The 21,491-nt window shown below is 40.0% G+C and overlaps 1 protein-coding gene across 10 annotated transcripts in view; it reads left to right on the forward strand.

Annotated features, from left to right (window-relative positions):
* norpA (no receptor potential A) overlaps positions 1 to 16,295 on the forward strand; it is a 699,095-nt gene extending 682,800 nt beyond the window's left edge. For all 10 annotated transcript variants that reach the window (XM_067124206.1, XM_067124212.1, XM_067124215.1 and 7 more), the window contains one exon: positions 12,252 to 16,295. In XM_067124206.1, coding sequence (XP_066980307.1) covers positions 12,252 to 12,320 — 69 coding nt within the window. In that variant the 3' untranslated portion in view covers positions 12,321 to 16,295. The remainder of the gene's footprint in view (positions 1 to 12,251) is intronic.
* Positions 16,296 to 21,491: the final 5,196 nt, after the last annotated feature.

Consider the following 21,491-nt stretch of genomic DNA (forward strand, 5'->3'; position numbering starts at 1 on the left):
TGGAGAGGGGAGGCCCACGGGCTGGAGGCCTTCTTGCAGATTCCCATTCGTTCCATCTCGGCGAATGCGTCCTTGGCCTCCTGGAGGTGTCGAGGGGGAAGCCTCCGGAACTTCGCATGTGCTGGGGGGCCCTTTGTGTTTTATGTGGTGATATATGCCATGTTTGGCTAGGGCCCCGGACTTTTGGCGGAACTCAGGCCTGAACACATCAGGGAACTCCGTCAGCAGCTGCGAGTACTGGTGGGGGGCGGCAGAGCAGATGGTGGGCGCCTTGGATCCCATTACCAACCGGAGGGACTGGCAGGAGTCGGTATCTAGAAGGCATTTCTGACCGACGTCGACTGCCAGCCTGAAGTGCGCCAGGAAATCCGCACCCAGGGGCGGGGTCCTAACGTCTGCGACAACGAAGTCCCAGGAGTACCTCCAGCCAAGGATGGAGATCGACAGGGGCCTGGTTCCATAGGAGAGGATGGGGAACCCGTTGGCGGCCGTCAGGGAGGCAGCCGGGTCCGGTTCCCGCCTGCGGTCCTCTCTAGATGCCGGGAAGATTGATCTAACGGCCCCCGTGTTGACCTGCATCATCCTGCCGGAGACGGTGTCGCAGACGTAGAAGCCTATTGGTTCTGGGCCCCTGGGTTCTTCTGCTGCCATGGCGGCCTGTCCTGCTGGCCGCCGTCTCCCCCGTTTTTTGAACGGGCGAATGAACAGGGTGGCAGGCAGTTCCGGGCGTCTTTGCCAAACCGCCTGTGGTAGTGGCAAAGACCCGGGGAATTCCACCTGTTGGGAGGCGCTGGGCACCTCCTGGTGACGGCGTTGACCTCTTCCTCTGCGCCCTCGTCCTGCTGGATGGCGCTGACTGGGAGTGTGGGCGCTGGTACCCGCTTTGTTGCCTTTACGGAGTCCATCAAGTGCTGTGCTGAGATGATCAGGCCTTCGAGGGGCATCGCGTAGGGCTCCGGGATTTGTGTGCGGACCTCCGGAAGGAGCTGACAGAGGAGGATCTCCCGCGATAGGCTTATCTCGCGCTTCTTTTTACTGCCGTCGGTGTCTGGGATGTTGACGAGGTTTCGGATCATGCCCCATGACTCCATGACGCTCTGATCCTGCCGTGGGTTGATGGCGAGGTCGATGGCGCGGGCAGCCCGCTCGGCAACCGGCAGGGAGCATGGCTGGAGGAGCGTTTTCTTCAGGAGGTGGTAGGTAAGGGGGCATGCTTCAGACACCCACGGGATGAGCTTACTGTAGATCTCCTCCGGCAGGGCGTTGAGTACTATATCCGCCTGCAGCACCTCAACGTTAAGATCAGCAATCCTGAACTGGCTCTCAACCCTGTAGAGTCACGCTGACGGATTCCCCTGCGTGAACGGCGGCAGCTTTATGAACAGGGCAGCCCTGGATTGGCCCGCTGGGCTGGGGAGGGTGCGGGGCGCGGGCAGGGGTGTGGAGGAGCGTGAGAGCCTCGGCGCGGGGACGGTCGCGGGTGATTTGGAAGGGAGGTAGACCTCCGAATCCGCGAGGTCAGCAGTTAATTGAACAAGGGAGGGGATGTCCGCGTCCATACTCACTCTTTGCCTTCTTATATGGAGTAGGGTGCTCGCGTCAAAAGGCACTTAGGAGCGCACCGTGTGAGTCCGCTAATGACGCTGGTGATTTTGCCAACAAGAGTCAGCACGCCCAAACGCTGGTTCAGCGCCATGATTAGTCCGCTAAGGGCGAGAGTAAGCTCCTGAAGCCAAGACCGAGTCGCCGTATGGGTCCGCCAATGGCTTCGGGAACCACTCCAGGGGTCACCACTATAAGAGGTGCAAAAGAAACGAGCAGGTAAAAGTTGCTGCTAATTTATTCAAGGTCCAGGCGGTTGATATAGCGGCCGACTGGTGTCGGGCCGCGGAAGACAATGGAAGCAAGGGTGACCTGAGGTTGATAACAATTAATAAATAAATACAGCAAACGAGTACAATATACAATGTAACAATTGACAGAATTAAAGTTGAGTATAATCTTGACGCCTGCAAAAGAAGAAATACACGGTACACAGTTGATGAACAGATAAATAATTGCATACATAGTTTAAACAATTGAATTTTATGTGACCTGGCCCGTCTGGCGTGACGAATCGTAAATCGTAGGTACAAAGAAAATGGGCCGTCACCAAAGAAAACTTGCTTAGCGAGGACTTTACAAACAACATGATCAGCAGAGACTGTACAACATGGCTTTACAAGTTCATGCATCCCCAGCATTTCCTCCAGAGTTATTGTTCCACAGTGTATTTGCCGATCATCATAACACCACCCAAGCTAAAACATTTGGTAGAACTATATAGTAGCTCCGCGGCGGCGACTGCCTTCTAACTTAACTTTTTCTACGGTTTTTTGGTTGCTAATTATGAATTTACCTTGAATTTTTGGCGCTTGAGTGTAATTAACCCCTGAAGTCCATCCAACAAGGAGTTTCCATAAGCAATCTTCACAAGACAGAGCATGGGTACGTCTATTTCAAACAGTTCGTATCCCGTCCGGCAAGTGCAATAACTTGTTAACGTATGGGTACCCTACACCCCCGGGCCAGTACTAAACACGGCAAAGGGACATTCTATTTGGCCGACAACAAACAGATGCACCACCAGTATCAGAACCCCTAAAAGTTTAGAAAAAAACCAGTTGAAAAGGTAAAATCAGGCGCGGAGCTAATATATAGAATTACCGGAGTAGACCGCTAGGCTACACTGTAATTACTGCGCTGTTTTTTCCTACCTAACAAAGTGATAATTAGCATGAATGCAATAATATCAGACAATTTTGGTATTGAAATTTTTCGTCAATTACTATTTAACATTGATAGATATGAGGTTACAAATGGGTACATCAGGTTAGCCTAACTTCTTTTTGTGAAACGGTCGTGATAGCAGTTCCCAGTGATGCTTGACTTAGAAGCCTTGGTGTTCACTGATGGCCAGTATATCCTTTGTAGTATTTTATAATCAAACTAAATGGATTTTGCTATATAGAAAGTTCCCCAGTTATTCGTAATGTCGGGGTTCTTGTCAAGTGTTACAGGAAATACATGCACGCAGATCTACTTCCAGTGGATATTTCTCCATCAATAGTGACATTGCAAGTGTTGAGGAAATATTGTTGTGACACTTCGCATTTTTCTAGGGTAATACAAAAAGCTCTTTTTCATCATGGGGGCTTTGCCAATCAATTTAAAATCTTAGAGATGCTGATTTTATATGTGTGGTACAATAATTACAATAATTAGTAATTTTAATTATGTACCAACTAAAGTAGCCTATAACCTTTACTTGGTTCTTGGGAATAGGCCGGGTAATCAAAAGCTATGAAATGTATAGAAATACATTGTATGGGTATCCATTTAGTCATGTCTTAATTGAGTTTATAAGCATTTGTGTGGAAATATTTTAAGGTAATGTTATTGTAGTAATTGTGAATTAATATTTTAATACATTAATACTATTTTTTTAATGTAACCCATTGACCATGTTACCTCACATCATACTTGTGGCCATGTTAGCCTGTTTTAATTTGAAGTTTTTTCTGCCAGTACAGTGATATAGGTGGCCAACACTGGGTAGTTTTTAATAAACACTTGTTCTTTTTATCACTACTGGGCTGCTATTATGGAGGACCCACAGATTACCTGAGCCACAGCAAATTACTGTACTCAATCTGCTTTTCGCCTGTGGAAATGGACCCAAACTACCTGCCATGAGACAACCCCTGAAGTAATAAAGGAGAATTTGGTTGGTTGCCAGACATGTGTGAAATATGCAACATGCTCCTGGCAGCAAGTTTAAAAGATGAAAGGGCTCATTTTTAAGATCTCTATGAATTACAGGTTTCAGTAGGTTTCAGTAGGAGTAGGAAAGGAGACTACATTGTTGTGGCAGAACTAGAGCAGTGTGTTTCCAACACTCTCCGAGCAGAATCCACATTTAGGCCAGTACGGTTATACCTCAGTTCATGAACTGCTGATCCTTAAGGATTTTTTGGTAGTGTTCTAGGTACTGAGTTTCCTTCCGAAACTCAAAACATTGTTGCTTTACTCTGTTCAAAGCCAACCCAAAGGTGGAAGTTAATCTCCTTTTATTGCCTTTCCAAAGCAATGCCACAACATACTGTTTGTCAATTTCAGAATAGGTTACAGTACTCTCAAAGTTCTCCAATACTTTCTGTTATCTCACTGCAGTCAGTACCTAAATGATCTAAACTTCATAGTTTCAAGATCTTCCCTTGGATCCTTTAAATGAGTAGCCCCTCCAGCGGTACTTATGTCGTCGATTTCCACTGCCAGTTTTAAAATGGAAACATAGTCTCCTTGGTGGGAGGAGAACTACAGGTTCTGGTTACTACATAACCAAATATGGTTGGTAGCAATGCTAAATTTTCAAATTTCCTAAACCCCAGATGTAAAATGTTGTACACATTGTCAACCCCTATTAACAATTCTATAGGCGATTGTTTCACTATGGATAGATCAAAATCTTTATCAGTCAAGCTTATTTTCTTTCTACACAATGACCTTATGGTCTTCTTAACGTCGAATTTCTTTGTATATTGTGGTAGCTCATCTACCACTGTACAATCCATATTTGTTAATCTACCATGGTGAGGTACAACGATGTTCACCATTTCATACTCCTTAACTGGTGTAGAAGTCGAGTAACCTCTGAATGATATATTTTCAACTCCCTTGCTCTTATAGTGGAGCCCCTCAAGAGCAGATTTCTTTATAAACGATCTCTCAGCATAGATATCCAACAAACCCCTCTTTCACACAATGTGACCTCTTTTACCCTTTATGGTTATTGTGGCTGTAGGTAAGATAGACTTCCTAGTCCTCTTTACTTCCCTGTCCTGTATTTGTCAGAGAGTGTTCCAACTTGTACCCCACCTGCCTTAGACTTATTTGGTTGGTTTCAATTTCATATAGCACTATGATGCCTAACAGCGCAGCTGTTGTTACAACCATGCCTGTCACAGTCGGAACTGAAATGTTTATTGGATGCGCATGTGAAACACAGGCCCAGAGTTCTAAGTTATTCTATCTTTCATCTTCTGGTTACATAGGATTTACAGTGTGTCCATATATGATAGCCTCTGCAAAGTGCACATCCTCCAACCAGGTTTACCTTGGCTTTGTATTTTCTTTAGGTCTTACTGATTTTTTTTTGTCTCACAAATTGCCCTTGTTCTACTGTGAAAGCAAATACTGTTAATGTATTAGCTTTTACTGGTTCAGTCTGTGGAAAAGCCCCAACTTGTGTATTTCTTCTTCAAGATATTTTTTAAACATGTCAAATTTAAGTCAATCTTCTCCACACCTTCGCTTTATTATTTCACTAATATTACTAGCTAGTTTGGTGTAGAGCAAGATGGTATACAGTTCACTCAATTCCAGCTGTTCACATTCCAATCATCTTATGCGGCATTCAAATTGCGCTCTGAAACCTTGTAACGATTCTGCATCTGCCTTGGGATTCTCAGTTTGGAAGAGTTTTCTAACCAAACACAACTTGATTTCGTCTTTTCTGCCATAAGTTTCTTTTAACAAGTCACTGCTTGCAGATATATATAACCTTCAAATTTAAAACCAGATATCATTTCCAGCACCTCACCTTCCAATAGGCCCTTCAAATAGGAAAACTTATGTATTTTCTCAAAATCAGTATGTTGGTGTACTGATATTTCATAAAGTTCCAAAAATGAATTTCATTCTGATACAGCACCATCAAAATATTTGAGGTCTAATTTAGGTAACTTTAACAGGCAATATTGGTGCACTAGGTTCATCCCTTACAGCTAGAAGACTCGTGATGGAGTTTAGTCTATGAATTTCAGCGCCTACCTTTAGGCTATATTCAGCTTGATTTATAATTTGGTCAGGTTGTCCTCCAGGATCTGTTAGATCCAATATTTCATCATCCAATTCCTGGATTTTCTGCAAATATTCCTACAAGGAGTCTCTCAATGAGGAAATACTATTGATATCACCAGTATCAATAGTGGTTTCAACCTTTTTTGACCAGTTAGTTATCACAGACTTAAAATCCCCCTCATCTCCTCTTTAATTCGCCCAGGTCAGACATCTTAGCCTATAATTTACCAACACCAGAATATATAAGTTCTTAATACTAAAAAAGTGTACAAACTGCAAGCTCCAAAAAAATATATTTTGCACTAGCAAATATAGTATTTAGAAGTTGGCCACACCTCTTCAAATTAATCAATGGTAGATCACTACCTGTTATATTATATATGTATCCTTGACTACACAGATACATATATACAATGTACAACACAGGGTTTTATTTCAAATTAAATTTCACTTAAGTATCTCATAATCCTGCTTATCATTTCAGGCTAGGCTAACACATGACTAATTCTAAAATGGCCACCACCATCAGCTGGTCACATTTTTATTTTTATTGCCAAATAACACAACAATTCTTAAAATTTCAGATAACCAGTCATAACGACCCTGGTCACGGCACTAATTTATTCTGACTCGCTCAGAATAAATATAGCATTTCAAATCATAAAATGATCATAAAGCCTAAACAGTTTGAAATGTACTAACCTAATTGTGGCCTAAGTTTTATGCAATGACACCCAGGTTACTTCAACTATAGAATTCTAACTCCCAATCAAAACCATATTGTGTTGTGTATATTATCCAAGACATAAATGATACAAACTTACTGTTAGTTCAAATGGCACATTCGATATTCTAAGCCTGAATTGAGTTTGGGGTTGGCGTGAGCACAATCTCTTCTTCATAACCCTCATCCAAAGCACACTTCAAGAAATTTTCTTTACATTTAGATATGCATATCTCTGTAAAGGAAATCTATCTAAATGAACTTTAAGATGAAAAGGAATACTTAAGTGGATTCGAAGGCACCAACAACTATGGCTGAATCCTGAGTCTTTCCCAGGTACAGCTAGACTGCCCCAAACCTGTAACGAGAGTTACGAGACTGACTTCACGACCGCCACCGACCCACAACAAACATTCGACTAACAACTGAACCAACAAACAGCCGATGACCGGTACTTAAGCACTATTACATGTATACTTACAATTAAATACACGAAACAGCCAAACACAATGCTTTTCACGACAAATACAAACACACCAAAACATATCTTTTTTTCTACATAATACATATTTCCACTTTACTTAAATTTAGAAAGAATACATAAAACTACACCACAACTTGCAGAAAAGTACAATCTCTCTTGTCAAAGTTTCGACAGTTTCCTTGTTTGAATGGTTGACAACTTTGGCTTGTTTAATGGATTGTGCTTATTGTAACTATGATAAGAATGAAGTCCAGTAATTCTTCCCCTTGAAGTAATGATGATAATCCAACCCTCACTTTATGAGTAAAACTTGCAGAAATGGGGAGTGTACACCATCTTTCAACTGCATTGAGTGTGGCTTTAGTCACCTACCAAGGCAAATAGTATGGCTCAAGGAGGAAAAGGTGTGGAAAACTTCTGCAGGTGTCTTCCAAGGGCATCAGTACTATTGACAAAATCCTTTCCCATTTCTCTGCCTACCTTGGCCCCAACTGCTTCTATTTGGAGTCCACTAGTTCTCTTGCTTTGTCAGCATGGAAACAATTTTGAACTGGAACAGTTTTTTCCTCACTGGAAGCAGGAGCCATGCTTTATTCCAAGCAACATTATGGTTGGAGTAGTGGATCAACATGATGGTGGACTTTGCTTTTCTGAAATCACTTTGGAAGAGGAGAAGGTAAAGTTCCAAATGTTCTTGGTGTTGGGAAGAAGGATATTGACCTTCCTCTCCCTCTAGTCTACAAACCTATGGGCTAATCTGGTCTTCAAAAGACACAACGATGTCTGTAGGCTCCTTTTAACCAGCAGTGGGCAAGCACTTTAGAATGCATTGTTGCTGAGTTCATTCTCACTCTTCTCGAAAAGTAAGGTCAAGACTTTGGTGGAGAAACCAGAGAACTGATGGACAGGACTCCCTTATCCACTGTGCAGTTTCCTACAAGGAATTTAAAAAAGACTAGGTTTCCTAAGGCTGGGTCAGGTTCCCAGCAGTCTCCTTCCCCAGAAAAAGCTCAGGAGCCTTCCTGACCTATTCAGTTTTCCAACCAGGCTTCAGCCCTACAGGGAGGCAAAGTGAAGGCAAAAGAAGAATGCATAAGTTGTTATACTTCCTCTCATGCTGCTACAAGTTGGGGTACCTGTCATGCAGCAACAAGGGTCAGAGCCTTGGGTAGTATGTATCCTTTTGGATAGTTACTACAATAGTGTCCTTCAAGGACTGACACCCTCCCCTTTCTCGCAGGCAGATCCCTTTTCCTTCTTATTTGCAAGGTTCATCCACATCTCTTGCTTTGTCAGCATTGATGCAAGCAGTGTTGGAGAAGATATGCTGGAAGTTGTATATGACTGCCCTCTAGGCTTTTGAAGTCATCTCTTCCAGGTGGAGAAGCAACCAAAGGGTGGAGACCAGCTGTTGCTCTGTCTCCTCTGAACTGATTTATTCAGCAAATTCCATTCACAACGGAAACCCCACATTCTTTGCTGGTTTCTATCAGTGGGCAACTTTATGCTCTTGGTAGATCTGAAGGACATGTGTTTTCAATTACCCATCTTTTGGGACTTTCAGAAGAGCCCCCACTATGTTTGCAACGGGACAGTATTAGTTCAAAGTGCTTTATTTTGACTGCTCCACTGGTGTTCACATGAGTGTTCATGTTGGTATTGGCTTAGGCCCATTCATTTAGAATCCATTTGTTATGGTATACTGGAGATTGGTTGATCCTGTGTCCATCAAGGTGCAATTGCTCCATAATCAGGACTGACTTCTCTCCTTTTGTCATTATCTGTCATGATGTGATAAACTGGAAGAGGTCTAATCTCCAACCCAGAGAGCAAACCAATTACCAAGGCATGTTGATGAATATGGTAGGCAGTGAGAGTTTGTCCTGCAGACACTCAGATTAACAGACTCAGGGAGGTACCAACGCAGTTTGTCATAACATGAACAACCAGTTCAGCTTTGGCAAATCTTTCTCAGAAATCTGTTGTCTATGGAGAAACTCATACCCCTGATGCATTTGCTTCAGTAGTGCCTGATGCAGTGCAGGTCACGTGCTCCCTTCCATTGATTAGGGAAGTGAGGGGCAATCTTGCCTGGTTGTAAGACAATGGGAACATCATGGGATATTCCACTGAACTCTTCCCAATTGGAAATGCTTCTGTTGATAGACTAATCAAAGGTAGGGTGATGTGCAAACCTGAGCTGCTTGTTCGTCTTAATTGTGTGGACTCTAAAGGATTCCCAACTACATATCAATGTTCTTTTAATAGGAGGAGCACTTTTGGCACAGAAGAAATCTAAAATGAGAAGATGGTACACTCAGTTTTGCTAATGAGTGACAAAACAACTGTGGTGTTTTATGTCAACAAGCAAGGGGTAGTGTCTTCCTCCCCCTCTGCAAGTTGGCAAAGCAAGTAAAAAAGTGGGCACTGCACCACACCATGTACCTATCAGCCAGATACATCCCTGGGTTGTTGGAATGTGGCGGTTGATCAGCTCAGTCACCGAGGTTAGATAGTAGGAACAGAGTGGTCCCTACACCCACTTGTACCGGATAAGCTGTCCAAGATTTGGGAACTCCAGTGATTGACCTGATAAACAAGATGATCATGTTCTGCTCACCAGTATCGAACTCCCTGGCTGTGTGTTACAATCTCAACATATACACTTTTCTGATGTATTTCCAAATCTGTCAAGTGATCACACAAGTTTTGGTCACTTCCATTCTTGGAATGACCCAGATGGCACCTTGTTGGCCATGAGCCAGGTGGTATCTCAGTGTACTGGGCCTTCTTGTTGAGGTGCCTTGTTTTTGTAGACTCTAGAGGATTCTCACTGGCACATCTATGTTCGCAAGGTACGAAAGCAACAGGTCTAGTAGCACTGATAGCATTCTAGGGTCAGTAGACAGAGCACTCAATTATGTTGATAAACAACACAAACATGGTGTCATATATTGAGATTGGCAAGGCAGGTGTACAAGTGGGTAGATTGCCCCTATGTCTATTTGTCAGCCAGGTACATCCTAGGCTATTGGAATGTGTTGGTCAATCAGCTTAGTCTCCAAGGCAGATTGTAGGGACAGAGTGATCCCTAACTTTGCAAGTAGAGGAGAAGCTGTTCAGAATTGGGGGAACCCCAGTGGTTGACCCTCTAAAGACGAAGATCCTGGTGTTGTGCTCGTTAGTACCAAACCCCTTAGCCATGTTGGAAAATTCCTTCCAAAACCTCGCCATTTATGCTTTTCTGCTATTTTGCTTGATCTGTCAAGTGAACAACCAAATGTTGGTCACTTCCAGTCTCAGAATGACTTGGTGGCTCCTTGTTGCCCAAGACAGAGTGGTATCTCAATCTACTGGGCTTTCTTGTCAAGGCATTGAGAAAACTACCCCTATGACCCACACTACTTTGGCAGTCAAGCACCTTATGAGAAGCTTTTCTCTCAGGCTTGTTCAGAAGATTCAGGCATGGCAGGAGATGTATGACAGGTGTTCACCAAGCAAGGAGGGTCTTCTGGGGTAGTTGGGGTCATAGGGGCATCTCTGGTCAGAGACATCATTCAGCAGATTGTGGAGTTTCTACCCTACCTCCACTGAGAGAAGCTTCTACATGTTTCCACAGTTAAGGACTACTGCTGAGCCCTTCCCCATGTCTTCTGGCTTTTAGTCATACCTAGGCACAATATGAGACCTTGAGAGAGGATTCAGGCAGATGTTATGCCCAAGACTATTTTCCTGCTAGCCTTATCACTGGCAGAGAGAGAAGATGAATTGCATGGTCTCTCCTACTTAGTGCAGCACTTGGGGGGACAGGATTCATTTTATTCTGGTTCATTTCAGAGTTCAGGCTGAAAATTCAGAAGCTGTCAGTTCTTGATAAGAAATAAGTGTCTTTCTCGTTATCCCATCCCTTCAAGATTTTGTTGATGATACTCAGGATGAAATGCTTCTGTGTCTATGAGTTACATGCAGAAATGCATCTCACCTAAGGTTTACAGCAGGGAAAGGGCATACAAAGGCTGAGTGGTATTCTTTACCACTTTTCTTCTACCTAGCAGCCAAAGGCTGTGTTCTTGCTTATTGAGCCAGGTGCAGGTTAATTACAAAAGAGCCTCCAATCTCTGACTTTTGTTAGTTGGTAGATTTGACACCCTTCATCCTTCTTTTAACAAAGGGATAATTGGTAGAACTGGTCTACTTGTCTCAAATGGGAAACATCATGTCCATTTTCCTAGAGTGGGGTTATAAACTAGTCAAACTCAGACACAAGGCCCTTTCATCCTTGACATTACATATGCCAGGATGTACTGGTAATCACTGGAGCCGTCCTTCCCGTGCTTACATATGTGACCAGGAAGCAGACCTTTCTGTGTTGCTCTCCTTTCTGGGAAGGAGAGCAACACAGGCCATGATCTCTGATCACCTCCTGCCATGATCTCTGATCATCATCTCCTGCCTAAAGAGTGAGTATCTATTTAAGAGATGGAAGATTTTTAGTCTCATAGGAACAAATAAATTTTTAAGATAATACATTTTTCATAGATATACAAAACTTTAGTCATTTATATTCTCACTTCTAACCAACCCCACATTTGTTACTTTTGCCAAAAGAAGAATTAATGCTTCTTAACAAGTGAGTTGGTGGGTCCCCCAGCCCTCATTTGTTTCCTGCTATTCAACTACCTTGTTACCAAGCCTCAACAAGTATACCAGCTTTCACCAATGATATCCATATAAAACTCTTCAGGTTTGTATATCTAGCAAAAATGCAAATTTGAACATTTTCAGATAGCAAGTACTGCATTATTAATATCCTTAATTTATTTTATTACAGTACAGTATATTGAATTTTCATGAATTGTATATTAAGCTGCTTAAAATTTATCTTTTCACTTAGTACAGAGAAGCATTAATGTTTTGGCAGTACATTAGATGTTAGAAAATACATTACACAAGATTTTTATTTCTAGTTATTCATGATCCTCTACAGTGTTTGAGTATTATAAATAACATATAGTATCACCGTGAGGATAAAAGTTAAACTCTAAATAAGAAGCAGTTGTAAATTTACTAGTCTCAGCAAAACCATCCCATTCCCATTTGTTTTTACTGGCTATCAAGACTTGTATTACTTTTGTTTTACAGGCTATCCAGTTTTATGAGAACACAGAAGCAGAATACAAAATGTGGAAAAAGATGGAATTCTTCTGTTGAGTACAACCATCAACCCTCCAGCTTAACCCGAAAAACGTTTCAGTCTCTGGTCAAGCGGGAATTAATAAGCGCCTGTGATCACGTAACCCAGCCTCAATCATCCTCCCTCATCTCACAGTATCAAACAGGACATGACAAACATCAATCACTACATACAGCTTGTTTCATCATCACAGAACTGATAATCATTCTCATTGCTTCCATCGTCACTGATATTTCATAATTTATTTTATTAGCCAACTGGACCATAATCATTTATATGTTTTGAATTTTGAAATAGGTGAGAATATGATTTTATGTATGCATGAGTAATGATACTTCCATCAACAAATGAGATATTTGATATTCATATGTAGCCTGTGTGAGTGGTTGAAATTCCGATACATTCCAACAGATTTTGTATGTTGGATATTGCCTTAATCACAATGGGTGGTGATTTGGTTATATAGATGGTTTGTTTTCATACACCATCACTGATTATTGCATAATGATTAACATTTAGTGTGCTGTTTATTAGTTGATATGAGGAATATGGGGTCCAACATGTAGCATTAAAGATAAGATTGTGCGTTCTTCTGAATGCTAAGATTCCACAAATTAATTATGTTGCCTTTACAAGCATAAAGAAATTTTGTGAAAAATTTGTATATGTTGGGATTACTGAGATTTGTAGCCATGTTATATATATATTGCAAATTGGACAAACTGAGAGCATGGTAAAGTGGTTTGTCTGTACACTAGCAGTATTTCTGCCATTTAGCTGAATAAGAATAAGTTTTCCTGTATGAGTCATCATATTAGCAAGGTGAAAGCTTCTACCTTGTAGGAACTTCTCAAGAATAAAAACTCATGGTTACATCTATTGGCAATAATATCTATTTTTATTCTTTTATCAAATGTTGACTGTTTCCTTGTGTGAGATTATATTGCAGATAAAGTGTTCAATATATATATTTTTGCCACCAAAAGTTGCCCCTTCTAGTGGGCACTAGTCTTTAGATATAAATTTTATAAAGAGCTTATTATGTCACTGTTGCTGTTCTCATTACAGTATTTCTTAGGGTTACATTTTCATAAGATTTATATCATTAGATCAAGTAGTTTTGCATATAAAGTTTAGATAAATAATTTCATAAACTAGTGTTTGTTGTTGTCTGTATTCTTATTGCAGTATATCTAATGTACAGTATGAGAATTTAGTATTTATTGTCAAATTTTGGTTAGTGTATCTTTTCCTGATGCTGATTAATTTCAGTGCTAAGTACTTAAAGTAAGCATTCCTTTCTCTTTTCTGTAGCTGGTATTTACAACAAGATATATATTTACTGGAAATATATTTATTTCAAGATATATATTCTGTCTTTTATATACAGCATTACATGAAACTTCTAGATTTGTATATAATGCATCACCTTTGTCTCATTTCAAAAGAGCACTTGTAATTTTATCAGTACACTTGCAAGCAGAGTACATTGTTTACTTAATTTGATGAATGTCAGTAAAGTAACACACAGCATTAATTAATCATCATATGCATTCATTTGGAGTGCACTTGCGTTAGTGCTGCAGTATCTATAACTATAATTCACTTCATTTACTATGTGGTATAATGATAATTAAATTACTAACACATATTTTATATACTGTATCTGTCCAGTAAACTAGTACAGTATGTTGATTATCTGGACAGACAGTTTAAAGAAATTAGCAAAGATATTCATCTGGCCTCCTTTACTGTATTGTGATTAGTGCAGTCTTTAGTGAACTGTGGCAGAATAACTCATATTGTGATTCGGTTGTACTCTACTGAGTGTAGACAAAGGTAAAAAAAAAAAAAAAAAAAAAAAAAAAAAGACTGCCAATTGCAATACTAGTCAGAGGAAAGGTCTTGCCCCAAAATTGAAGAACTTAATTTACTTGTGCATCAAAATACCAACCATGCTGGTTGTGCTTGAGAATAATGAAAAAACTTTGATAATGTTCTAAGGATTTTTTTCTCTGGTGATGAAGTATTACTAGCACTTTCTTTTTTCTTTATACAGTGCGTACTTGAACTCTTTTACTAAAATATTTTCTTAAGAAAAATGGATATTATGGAGCAACTGTATTGTTAGCTTTCCCCTTCAGTCCCAGTTTGGGTTACTATATCATTAATCTTAATGTAAAGATGAAAAGTACTTATAGTACTGGATGTATTTTATTCTTTCAACATAAAGATATCATGTGATGATAATGTTGCCAAGTTCTTTGTAGAAAATCTAATTGTTTAGAATCTTTCAAGATATTCACCCATACAGGTCAAGGTATACAGTACAGTACAAAGGTACTAAACTACCTTCAATTGCTTTTATGCATTACAGTATTTGTTCCATGCTTGGTGAAAACAAAGAGGCCTTAGGTATCATAAATTTTGTAATGGTAATGGAATGTTTCATTTCAACCTGGTGTTTACATGACTGTCACCTAGGTGAGATCAGATTAATTTAAATTTTAATGAAATTCAACATAATTTTATTAAAAACTATAATTCCATTACATATTTATACCTTTGACCTTTACAATCTTTTTGTTATCGATGTTCTCTTAAAAATACTGGAGTATAAAATACACCACTACCTAATCAATTTACTGTATTGGAAAGCAGTGTTGGTATGGTCAATATATCTTTTATAAACACTTTTATGTATTAAATAGCCTTAAAAATCTTACTGCCATTTTTTCATGATTTGCACCAGGGGTCTTTTGAGAAAAATCTTTCAGCACATAATCCAGTCCTTTATGACGAAGCATAGAAAATAGGTTGTATTCCAATATAAGATGTAAATAAGACTCAAGTATAGCAACACATCAATCATACAATGCACTAGAGGTATAAGTAAGACATTTTTGTGTCTTCTAGGTTACTCTACTAAGAACAGCCATGCAGTTCTTGTCAGTCTCATGTTTTACTTCAGAGAAATTTTTCTTAATTTCTGTTTCTAATATACATAAAGTATTGCTCTCTAGACAAGATATGTTTCCACTTGAGTTCCTCTTATTTACCACTACACCCCTGCACATTTCATTTTATCTATCAGCAATCTTCAAAAAAGTCCTGTGTAACTTCTAGTCTGTTTCTAGTCAGTTTGATAAAAATTAGTTACATTTAGAATATGTATACTGTATTTCTATACTGTATTCCATGCATTATAAAAAGATTGCTTCCTCTGCAGTGCCAAGTATTTTACTGCACATCCAAATAATAATTAGAATGATAATGTTAACAATAATAATGATGATTAGGATGACAAAGTCAGTGGATTTATGCTGCTTGTTATCAGGTACTTTAAGGTTCAGATTGCTTCTGTTAATATAAACAAGATTAACTATATTGTGCTACTTTAAAGTCATTATATAAATTGTTCCAAGTATTCTTGAGTGTCTGATAAGAAAAAGAATTTCAAAAGCTAAAAGAAATTGTGTTTAACTTTATACAGTATGTAAATTCTATTCACATTTTATCACAAAACAAAGTTTTACTGATATGTATTGTGCAATGTGTTCAACAAGTAACAGATATTCATATTACAGTATAGTGTTAATTAAGATATGTCATATTTTTATTGTTAATTTGCTTGTACTGTAAATAAAGAATAAGGCTGTATTGACTATAATGGAAGTATCCAAAGAAAAAAATTGCACAGTGCATGTGAGATGTTAAAAGTATTCATGTCTGGATTACTTAATGCACTGATTGTTTTGCCAATGTTGAAATTGGTTTTAATCATGTATAACACTAGTTATGGTCATCAGTAATTCTAATGAACACTTTTGACTGCCCACATACAAGTGGTAAAGGTTGGTCATAATACCTAATTTTGGTGTATTTTGATCAGTATTTACTTACAGGCAATTTTGTCAGTGTGCCAAAGAATTATATTGTCCATCCTTATGGCATAATATCCCAGGCCGCAGAGTCACCCAGTATTTTTCTACCTTTGGATAATAGTAACCAATAACAATTATTAATAATAATAAATGTACTAGTAATAATAACTACTGATTATAAGGGTACAGTATTTTTATCATCAGTGTGTAGATGGTGAACTTCGTCCATTACGGTATAATAGTGTTTGTGTTTAAGTCTGCAAGAAGCTTCCTGTTAAAAACCAAAAGCATGAATGAATAATTACATTTTTCAAAAAAATGGAATTGATAACACTTACTGTTAGCTCCCATTGGCTGCTGCTGTATGTACAGTATAACCTACAGATTGTACATGAAGCTTAGCCATTCTCAAACAAAGTAGTCATTTGTGCCTATACCTAAAAAAAATATGTAAAATGAAAACCAACCATTATCATAAAGTGCATATTTATGCCAACACTGTAGTATGTATAGTACATATACACTTCAAGTATTGCTTAAAGTTGAGTATTATTTTATTAAGTTAGTAAACTAAATATTCTAGATATAGTATAAGTATGAATTTGAAATATTCATGTGATGTTTTCAATTGAAGTTTAGACCAATATAATCAGTGAAAACAATCAAATATAAATACTGTATAGTGGATCTGAGTTATATATATATATATTTGTTTTAGAATCACTTTGTTTTAAAACTAAAAGGAATTTTGGTGGATTGGATCCTCCATCCATCATATCTAATGTGAAAAATTTACGCAAGTGGTCATAATATTCTTAGATGGTCAAACAACACTAAAATAAAAAATTAACTATGAATTTCTTAGTTTGAGGAAAAAATATAACTGGAGACTATTATGTGGATCTGAAATCGGTTTGCCTCGTACTGTATAAGTGGCTTATCCAAATGTGTCCAGTCCTATAATAAAGTGCAGGCAACTCATTTCCACCAGAATGAATCCTGTGTATTGCTAAATGTGTTGTTTTATATCCTTAATATGTTCATTTTGTTTTTATTGTGAAAATTCTGCTGAGGACAGGAAAGGAAGAGCTTTGTTTAGAAACTTAGTATGGAGGATACAGTATTTAGAAACACCTCACAGAATTCTTCATATACCCTAAATTGTCTCCATAACAATACCATTCAGGATTAATTCAAGAACCAAGAAAGCCTTGTACAAATCATTCATGAAAGAATACAAACTTTTGATGCTTGATCAGCCATCCTTTAGGCATAAATAAATAAGATACATGTACAGTACATTTTATAGTTCTTAGAACTTTTTTATTCATTTTTTCCTATAACGAGAATTCCTTCCCTCCAGTCCAGTGAAAGTCAAAAATTCTACTATAAGGATCTGGTTAAAATAATAATACTGTAATAATAATGATAATAATAATTAGGAAGGAGACCTTCAATAAAGGCAGTAGCATTGAAAATAATGGTTGTTTCTACGGCATTCAGTTTATGTAGTGTCTTCTCTATTCTTATTATCTTCTTTTTGTCAGTGTGTAGCTGGTGTATCGAGTTTCCAAAGGACATATAAAGTACTATTACCTCTGGTGTTTCGAACGCGTTCTAGCGATCATTTTCCAAGAGTGAATGGATTGCCATGAAAGTTACATGAGGTGGGGGAGGTTTATACAGTTGACAGGCCGGTTAGTGAGCTGCATTTAGTTTGGTCATGGGTTGATGAAGAAATCAGTCCCGGAAGCATTGCGATCTTCTAGGCCTAATCGGTGTTGGTACTTGGGGTTGGCTCAGGTATTATAGATCGTCCAGGTGATATGCCTCCGACATCCGGTGCTCTCTCCCTCTCTCGTTGGTGTCTGGCATAGGACAGTTTCTTAAATTTCTCCCTATGGTGGTTGGGAGATATTTGGTTTCTTTCACCATGTTGATGCTTGGTCTCCCCCCACCAAATATGGAGGGTCTCGAGAAGCTATAGGCGTTGGCGGCCTTTCCCGAGTGCCCACCCAATCTCATTCATTCTTATTCGAACTGGTTCTCAACAATATATTGCGGACTATTTTTCTCATTCCAGTGTCCCTGGATTTCATGTTACCTGACAGGACATTTTACAAGATGTGATTGAGGATGGCTTTAATCTGAAGAATTTGCATATAATACTAAAGTTAGGTAAATAATTCATTACAGTAAATAGATTTATATTAAGTTTTGGTATATTACTCTAACATTTCTCGAAAACCACGCATGTGATAAAGATGAAATATTCTTAATCTGTGGACAAAAAGAGGGAAAACTCCCTTTTATATTGTTTAGTTATCATTTTGCCATCTCAGATTATAAGTTGTCTCCAAACCACCCTCCTCAATGAAAAGTGAGAGAAAGAGAGAGAATTTCCTTTTGTTTCACATCAGTAATGATCACTTCTCACGTAATGCCAATGATATAAAAAAATTTAATTAAAAAGGGAAACTGAGTAGAACACACACCCTTTTGTATCGTAAGGTCTCCTCATGATCTCTCTCTCTCTCTCTCTCTCTCTCTCTCTCTCTCTCTCTCTCTCTCTCTCTCTCTCTCAGGATGATTATTCACCCAGAATAATTCTGTGGGATTGTTAAATTAATAGTCGTTGTGAAAGCAGTAAGAGCAATGTCTATTCAACATTATTCTTTCTATTTATACCATATCAACATTTTTATAATTATTCTGCAGTTCAAAATGGGGCTGTGTGTTTAATAACAGTATGTACTTTTCTCTGAATTTCCTTCCTGCAACAGAGGTTGCCTTTCTTTTTCATATTATAGTGAGGATTCACCTCTCTTCCTCTCCCCACCCCGTCCTTCCCCTTCCTCTTCCCTTCTTCTTCTTCTTCTTCTTCTTCTTCTTCTTCTTCATGTTCAAAGAGTGGTGTTGTGATTTGAAGGTTCAAAGCGGAAACTTTTAATTACATGTTAATATGGGACAGAGGCCCTCCTAAATAAGGCAGCCTGCCAGACAGCAGTGGGAAGATGGAAAATGGGAAGAAGTTTCCTATATCATAGCTATCCTCTTTCCCCAGTGAGAAAAATAACTTTTGTTATTTTCACCAATTTAAATGACAAAGCTTTTTTATAATGTCGTTTTCAGTAAAGTAATTCACAACTCAAACATCTTTTGACGAAATGGGAAAAGATTACACACTTTAGAGATATATCACGCCTGTTTCCTTAAACTGCTTGATGATAAACGTTTTTATTCTCATTCTTCAAATAATGAGTCTTAGGTCTTGTGGAACAAGAAAATTAATGCCACTAAAGTGAATGCTTCCATGGAAATATATATATATATATATATATATATATATATATATATATATATATATATATATATATATATATATATATATATAAATATGTGTATATATGTACATATATATATATATATATATATATATATATATATATATATATATATATATATATATATATATATATATATATATATATATATATATATATATATATATATATATATATATATATATATATATATATGTGTGTGTGTGTGTGTGTGTGTGTGTGTGTGTAGTGGGGAAGATATTCATAATATAAACTGTCTGTTGTACTGAGTGCTTTGTAAGGTAAAAAAGAGAGGAGGTAGACATTGACTGCTAGTTTATTAAGGAGCAGGCTGCTTATAAATGGAAGTCAGTACAAAGACAAACATGGATATACAGGTGACCCGAGGTCAATTGTTCTCAATGTGAAATGACAGGTAAATACAGTGTGACAAATAAAATTAACAGATTTAGACATAAAAATGCTCTGACACATACAATCTTATGCATATTTACATAAGTAAAACATGGCTACGTATTGCGAACTAGGGTCAGGAGATAAGGCACTGTAGAAAATGGGAGGTTCACTAAAGAAAACCCATTGAGCGGGGACTTTACAATACTCCCCCCCCAAAGACGCAGGTAATGTCTGATTAAAGCAGGTACCTGCTGGGGCGGTGGAGAGGGCCACGGCTCCACGTCAGCTGGGGGGTGCGTTACGTGTGGGAGCAGTTGGCTGCAGTGCTGCTTGGGTCCGGAGGCCTTACGGGGGCGGCCACTCGACTTTCTTGTGGGTGGGGTGGGCTGCGGGGGTGATAGCTCTTGCGGAGGGCCTTGAGGGGTGTCGCCAACGACCTTCTCCAACAGTGCGGGCTTGAGGCGGTCTATCGACACCCAGTCGTCCTTCCCGTGCAGGGCCAGCCGGAATGCCTTTTTGTTTCTCTCCAGCACGAGGAAGGGCCCCCTGTAGAGCCTGGGTAGGGGTGGGCGGACGGCATCGTTCCTGACGAAGACATGGGTGGTGGAGGACAGACTGGGAGGCAAAAAGGGGGACGTCCTGTCGATGTACATCCGCTGGCAGGGGGCGAACTTTCCAACCGTGTCTCGGAGCCTCTGGGTCATCAGGTTGTGGTGATCCCCCGTGATGAGTTCACCCGGGACTACGAGAGACTCCCCGTAGACTTTTTCTGCTGTGGACAGGTCGCCGTTGGCTCTGGGGGCGGTCCTCAGCCCGAGGAGGACCCATGGCAGATGGTATTTCCAATTCTTGGCTGTGCAGCGGGCCATGAGGGACATCTTCAGGGACCTGTGGAACCTTTCCACCAATCCGTTGGCCGTGGGGTAGTAGGTGGTGGTGCTGTGGTAAGTGGTCCCCAGCAGGCATGCCAGGGCAGTCCACAGCTCGGACAGGAAGGCTGGGCCCCTGTCCATTGTTATATGGTCCAGGACACTGAACCGGCTGATCCAGCTGGAGAGGAGGGCCTCAGTGCACGCACTGGCAGTGGCTTCTTCCATGGGCGTCACTTCGGGCCACCTGGTGGAGCGGTCGACAACTGTCAGAAGATACCTGGCCCCGCCTGATGGGGGAAGGGGGCCCACCACGTCGACATGGATGTGTCCAAAACGCCTTCCCAGCTGGGGGAAGTCACCCACCCCCGACTCGGTGTGGCACCCTACTTTGCTGGTCTGGCACTGGATGCACTGCCTCGCCCAGGTCGTCACGTCCTTCCGTATGCCATGCCAGACAAACTTCTCTGCCAGCAGCTTGGCTGTCGTCCTGCCGGAGGGGTGGGACAGCCCGTGGATGATGTCGAAGACCAGACAGCGGCGGGAGGTGGGTACCAGGGGGTGGGGGTAGCCGGTGCTTATGTCGTTCAGCAGTGTTGGCCCCCCAGGGGTGAGGGGCACGTCCTTCCACTTGAGCGACGTGATGGCGGTGCGGTTAGCTGGAACCTCTGGGTCGATGGCCTGCTCCCGGGCGA

Source organism: Macrobrachium rosenbergii, chromosome 22 (assembly GCF_040412425.1).
Source record: "Macrobrachium rosenbergii isolate ZJJX-2024 chromosome 22, ASM4041242v1, whole genome shotgun sequence".
Lineage (NCBI taxonomy): Eukaryota > Metazoa > Arthropoda > Malacostraca > Decapoda > Palaemonidae > Macrobrachium > Macrobrachium rosenbergii.